The sequence below is a fragment of the Neomonachus schauinslandi genome, chromosome 15 (assembly GCF_002201575.2).
Source record: "Neomonachus schauinslandi chromosome 15, ASM220157v2, whole genome shotgun sequence".
Taxonomy (NCBI): Eukaryota; Metazoa; Chordata; class Mammalia; order Carnivora; family Phocidae; genus Neomonachus; species Neomonachus schauinslandi.
Window position 1 is genome coordinate 24,394,224 of NC_058417.1, and position 7,115 is coordinate 24,401,338.

Genomic DNA, 7,115 nt, shown 5'->3' on the forward strand with positions numbered 1-7,115 from the left:
TAATTATCAAAACAACTCTAATGAAGTAGATACGGTCATGTTCATTTTAGAGAGAGGAAGAAACTAAGGTTTAGAGATTGGAACACTGGTAATCCAAATCTAGGCAGGCTCTAAAATATCAAACTATATATATGTCAAACACAATTATCACAATGTTTTCCCAGATATAGAATATAACGATAAAGCTGGAAAGTACCAGAAATTAAGACTGAAGGACTACCCCACCTCCCAATAAATAAAAGTATATATATGTATATGTATCTATGTATATTTGTATTTATATGTATCTTCTAGGAGTTCTGATGCCAAATACAGTAGGAACCTTTCGGAGCCAACAAACACAAAGCCCAAATTCCTGATTCCGACTTAAACACAATTTTTAATAAACATAATTATTAGTAAGTCAAAGTCAACATCAAAATTATAGACTAAGGCTTTATAGCAGACTTTTTCCTCTCTTTGGAAGTGATCTAAGTTACTGTATCTCATTTATGCAAACTTTTCTGGTATAAGAAAGTTCTATCTGGGACATTATATGAGGGAGAGTGTTTCTTGATCTACAAAAAGAACCTTCTTATGAAGTAATTTACTGCATTGACAACGCAAAGAGTATTCAGGGTATGAGTCCTGTTGTTTACTGTATAAGCCCAAAAGTATAATGGTATAGTTAACTCACTAATATTGTGATATTATATACTTCAAGTCTTTTAAATTACTTTAGAGCATTTTATTTATGCTCTCAATGACTCATCCTAATAATGGCAACAATCAGAATTCACTTGCCTTGGATTCCTGTTATCATCCTGTTATGATCATTTTTGTCCTTCCTTCAAAAAGACAAAACACAAAAATCTACCAACAACTATGGGATGAACCAACCCCTAACTGGATGCCTGTGTGGTTAATAAAAATAACAGTCTCAGAAGTAATCATTGCACTGCTTCCCCTATATTCACTGAACTTTTTGGCACCGGCTCTCAGAGTTCTGCTCCAGCCTAAGCCCTACATTATCCTAAAGTCTGCGTTTATATGGATGACTTATTTAATAGCCTAGCCTCACAATCCCTTGACTTTATTTAGTCCAGTGACTATTCCCTCCGCTCCAGGTAAGCCACCCACTCCCACAGGCACATCACTGTAGAGCTGGTACTAATACAGTGCTCGGTAAATGTATGAATAAATGAATGAATAAATGTAAAGAAATCTAAATTTTGTTCAACTAATTTACAGGTACTGAGTACTCTGTTGCCATTAGTAAGAACTAATTTGTGGATAGTGAGATTCATATAGAAAAGTAATGGAAGACCCAACTAGGACTGTTCCTTATATAAAGCACCATTGGTTATACTTACAGGTCTAGGTAGAGCCAGGTTTGCTCCATACCAGTGATAAAGTGCTCTCCACACAGGTTCTGGGACCATTTCATAATCTCTTCCATGGATCAGCTGTGGGGTTCGTTTTAATCGTCCTCCTTCTAGTGTTAGTGATGTAGCCTTAGAAAGAATGGAATGCAAATGTTGATTTTTAGTATTTTTAGTGTTACAGTCTCGTGTTTTAACAAAATCTAGACACAGGAGAACAAACACATACGTCACAACTCAGTTTCATGTTATCGGAAAATAATTTTCTAAAAGAGATTTTTATTTATTTTTTATTTTTTAGTTATTTTTTAATTATTATTATTTTATTGTTATGTTAATACCCGTACATGACATCATTAGTTTTAGATGTAGTGTTCCATGATTCATTGTTTGTGCATAACACCCAGTGCTCCATGCAGAACGTGCCCTCCTCAATACCCATCACCAGGCTAACCCATCCTCCCACCGCCCCCCAGAACCCTCAGTTTGTTTTTCAGAGTCCATCGTCTCTCATGGTTCGTCTACCCCTCCGATTTCCCCCCCTTCATTCTTCCCCTCCTGCTATCTTCTTCTTCTTTTTTTTTTTTTCTTAACATATATTGCATTATTTGTTTCAGAGGTACAGATCTGTGATTCAACAGTCTTGCACAATTCACAGCGCTTACCAGAGCACACACCCTCCCCAGTGTCTATCACCCAATCACCCCATCCCTCCCACCCCACCCCCCACTCCAGCAACCCTCAGTTTGTTTCCTGAGATTAAGAATTCCTCATATCAGTGAGGTCATATGATACATGTCTTTCTCTGTTTGACTTATTTCGCTCAGCATAATACCCTCCAGTTCCATCCACGTTGCAAATGGCAAGATCTCATTCCTTTTGATGGCTGCATAATATTCCATTGTATATATATAGCACAAGAGATTTTTATTTTTAACTTTCGAAATAAATTATTTAAGAAAGAGAACTCAAGGCAAATCATTTGAAAAATCATTAGAGCATTTGGAAATAAGACTGGCTGAGAAATTATTATTTTGGAAAAAAATTCCACATACACATAAAACTTTTCAAAGTAGCTGTCCTAATAAGTAAGAATATTTCTAAGTATTACTACACTACTTCTATGCAATTACTAAATCATAAAATATCCTCACAGAAATATACTGTGCAGAGATTTCCATCTTCAACAGGTTAATTTAACGAACCATGAATGTACAAATGTCATGCTGTACATTAAAACCTCTAGAATGAAATTTATTTGCCACTTTTTTGAAAGAGAATTGTTTTACATAGATGTCATATCACCTACCTTTACAGGTTCTTGAGTTACTAGTGGCTGGTTATCAATAGCCCCTGGTTTCTGAGGATTGAGATGCAACAAAATATTCCCATTGGCTCCTAGCAAACACTGGTTATTATTGTCAGACGTGTTATGTTGTCGGGCAAAGCACATATCTGCTCCTGGTGTGGCAGAATACAGAAAGCCTGTAAGGGAAAAGAGGATGGAATCTCTTTATTTTTAGTTATTATACATAAATAGGGGGGCGCCTGGGTGGCTCAGTCGTTAAGCGTCTGCCTTCGGCTCAGGTCATGATCCTAGGGTCCTGGGATCGAGCCCCACATCGGGCTCCCTGCTCCGCGGGAAGCCTGCTTCTCCCTCTCCCACTCCCCCTGCTTGTGTTCCCTCTCTCGCTGTGTCTCTCTCTGTCAAATAAATAAAATCTTTAAAAAAAAAAAAAAAGGCTTGAAGATATGAACTCAATGTCCATGTATTAGATTAATGCTATTTTTCTGTTGGCATGTCACTACAGCATAAGATTCTGATAACTCTGCAGAAGATAGGAAATACAGATGTCATCCTTCTGGACAATACCTAGCACAACACTAAGTGGAAGAAAAGCTTTAAAAACTGTTACCAAATGAGGCGCCTGACTGGCGCAGTCGGTTAAGTGTCCGACTCTTGATTTCAGCTCAGGTCATGATCTCAGGGTTGTAAGATCCAGCCCCACGTCTGGCTCCATGCTCAGCTCAGTGTGGAGTCTGCTTGGGACTCTTTCTCCCCCTCTCACCCTGTCCCTGGTGCCCCTCAACCCCATTCACATGCTCTCTAATATAAATAAATACAAATCTAAACAAACAAACAAACAAACCCCCCCCCCAAAACCAACAGTTACCAAATGAACATTTGGCCAGCATCCTAAAATATCTAATAATTCACAAGAATTATACATCCTCTGATAGAAAAGGAAGAAGTATGGCCAAATACCTGGGATCTCACATAGTCACCCTTAATTCTTTTTTTTCCACCTGTAAACGCATTCCAAATGTTCTTAGTAGATTGGTCATAAGAAGTCTCTAAACCAAAGGGAAGGAGCTAAAACAAGAACTCTAAAAGAAGAGTGCCAGAGAGGAGGGAACTTCCCTAATAAATTTATTTCAAAGGAAGGCATCCAGGTTACAATAGAAAAATGCACACAGAAAAATGATTAATGATGACTTAAGAGTTGTGAACCTCAATGGTATTTTAAGCTTTTTCAACTCTGAACTACAGACTAACCATTCTAGCCATCAATCGAGTAAACATTCTAGCCATTAGTCACTTTAAACCTTTCGTCTGCGGCACTGCTCAGCCTATGGATAGCACAGATCAGAGTAAGCACGTATCAAAAAGGACCTTAGAGAGGGTTAAAAATAATCTTGGTGTTAAAGCTCATCACAGACAGAACTTCTAGGACTGCTGAATGATCGCTGTAATGTCAGATGGGGAACAAGAAGGAGTAAATTCTACAAAGAACTCTGTAGAGAGGATGCTAGCTCTGTCCAATTTGCCAGATCTCAAAGATGAAATAACAACAGAGTAAGGTTGAGAGCACTGCCACGGTTATCAGCAGAAGGATCAGCTCAACTCAGCTACGCCACAAACATCAAAGCATTTTCCCCAAATGTGTAGAAACACTGAGTTTTAGTGTTTTTTTAGTTTTTAGTTTTAGTCCTACCAAAGACTGTAGGAGATTATGGGAAGCATTAGGACTTTTTCTCAATAGTTTAAAAAAATAATCCCCCAATGCCAGCCTGAAATGTCTGTAGAATCTGATATGAGGGTGCATTTAATCCAATGAAGGCAGAGAAAGTCTTGGAGATGGAATTTTAGATTTTCTTAAAAACGGTCTTTTCTCAAAAATTGTCTTTCAAATTATTGACAAAATAATTTAATAGCAATACGGAGAGAAGTAGCTTTAATCAATGAAAACAGTGAAAATATTTTCTTTCTTTTTTTTTTTTTTACAAATGAACTTATTTATTTTAAGTAGGTCCACGCCCAATATGGGCCTTGAACCACAACCCTAAGATCAAGAATTTCATGCTCTACTGACTGAGCCAGCCAGGTACCCCAACAGTGAACATATTTTCAAATTGAGAGATTAATGAAGTAGAATATAGAAGAGTTTCTTTTTGTAAAGCTACTAATGTATTCAAGAATTTTATAATTGATCATTTCATTCAAAACTTATTTCTGTGAATAGAAGCCTGAATATATCCTACGAAGCACATTTCTGACAAAGTATACTCCTTTAAGAAGTGACCCTCAATAAACTTTATGGGAAACAAGCCATACTTACCACTGCCAGCAGTTTCTGAGGCTTCAGATGCAGAAGAAATGTTGTCTGAAAATTTCTCTTCTGTGGTGTTCACGTAAGTGAGGCTGCCTCCTCCGATTCTATCTTCACTCTGCTCTATACAATGTACCGCTGTTCCAAATGAGTATTTTCCTCCATTCAGAACAGATAATGGCTCAATTACAACAGGGCTGGCATCCTAAAAATCATGAAGTAAGAGATTAAAAGGTACAATTTAATAATCCAAGAACTAAGCAGCCTTCAAAAATGAATCCCCAAATTATCTATTGCTTCTAATCCTCCTGTAGTTAGCTACTGCCAATTAAGAACTTTTTTTTTTTTTACAGATTTTATTTATTTTTTGACAGAGAGAGACAGTAAGAGAGGGAACACAAGCAGGGGGGAGTGGGAGAGGGAGAAGCAGGCTTCCCGCTGAGCAGGGAGCCCGATGTGGGGCTTGATCCCAGGACCCTGGGATCATGACCTGAGCTGAAGGCAGACACTTAACGACTGAGCCACCCAGGTGCCCCAATTAAGAACATTTTAACGTATAACTAAATTTTAGATTTTTCCAAGGGGAAGAGTTTGTATAAATAAAACTGGTAAGGCAGACTGGGAACACATACTGCAAAGGACTCTGTGACAGAAAGTGAGTGAGTGATGTATGTATGTACATATGTGTTTATTTAATTTTTTAAAAAAATTTTTTAATCTTTCAAGATTTTATTAATTTGAGAGAGAGACAGAGAGACAGCACAAGTAGGCAAAGCAGCAGGCAGAGGGAGAGGGAGAAGCAGGGTCCCTGATGAGCAGGGAGCCCCATGTGGGGCTCCATCCTAGGACCCTGGGATCATGACCCGAGCTGAAGGCAGACACTCAACTGACTGAGCCACCCAGGCGCCCCTGTTTATTTTTTAAAGATTTATTTATTTATTATTGCAGAGGGAAGCAGGGGGTGGGGGTAGGGCGGGGAGGAGCAGAACGAGAGGGAGAGAGAATCCTCAGCAGACTACCTGCCAAGTGTGGAGCCCAACATGGGTCTCGACCTCCTGACCCTGAGATCACGACCTGACCCGAAATCAACAGTCGGACACTCAACTGAGTCACCCAGGCGCCCCTGTTTATTTATTATGTTTTAAAGTAAGCTCTACGTCCAATGTGGACCTTAAAAGCATGACCCTAAGATCAAGAGTCGCATGTTCTACCGATTGAGCCAGCCAGCCAGCCAGCCAGCCAGGTGCCCCGAACACAAGGTAATTTAGGCTTTATTCTGTTGAAAACTGAAAATCATGGAAGGTTTTTTTATATTAAAAAATTAATATTTATTTTTTTTCTTATTACAGATTACACTGTCACTGTAGGAAATATAGAAAAATATCACAAATATGCTAAATGACCCCATCATTTAGCATTAACTACAGCTGATATTTTGATGTGTTTCCTTTATTTTTTTGTGACTGAAAACATATGTACACATAAAAAATAGTGCGGAGTATATAGTTAGAATTAAGGGCAGCGCTCTGACTTACCAGCTATGTGAACTTTCACAATAATTTTTTTTTAAGTAGGCTCCACACCCAGCATGGAGCCCAACACAGGACTTGATTGAACACACTACCCTGAGATCAAGACCTGAGCTGAGATCAAGAGTCAGATACTTAACTGACTCTTGAGCCACCAGGTGCCCCCAATCAAAGAAAGACATGTATCATACAATCTCACTGATATGAGGAATTCTTAATCTCAGGAAACAAACTGAGGGTTGCTGGAGTGGGGGTGGGTGGGAGGGATGGGGTGGCTGGGTGATAGACATTGGGGAGGGTATGTGCTATGGTGAGCGCTGTGAATTGTGTAAGACTGTTGAATCACAGACCTGTACCTCTGAAACAAATAATACATTATATATATATATTTTTAAAGATTTTATTTATTTATTTGACAGAGAGACAGCGAGAGAGGGAACACAAGCAGGGGGAGTGGGAGAAGGAGAAGCAGGCTCTCCTCTGAGTAGGGAGCCCGATGCAGGGCTCGATCCCAGGACCCTGGGATCATGACTTGAGCCGAAGGCAGACACTTAACGACTGAGCCACCCAGGCGCCGCAATATGTTAAATGTTAAAAAAAAAAAAAAAAAAAAA

The 7,115-nt window shown here is 39.0% G+C and overlaps 1 protein-coding gene across 1 annotated transcript in view; it reads right to left on the minus strand.

Moving 5' to 3' along the window:
* The window catches only part of USP32 (ubiquitin specific peptidase 32), a 217,263-nt gene that overhangs the window by 39,637 nt on the left and 170,511 nt on the right, over positions 1-7,115 (minus strand). The window contains exons 13-15 of the mRNA XM_044921385.1: positions 4,982-5,177; positions 2,671-2,846; positions 1,353-1,493 (exon numbers count right to left, since the gene is read on the minus strand). Coding sequence (XP_044777320.1) covers positions 1,353-1,493; positions 2,671-2,846; positions 4,982-5,177 — 513 coding nt within the window. The remainder of the gene's footprint in view (positions 1-1,352; positions 1,494-2,670; positions 2,847-4,981; positions 5,178-7,115) is intronic.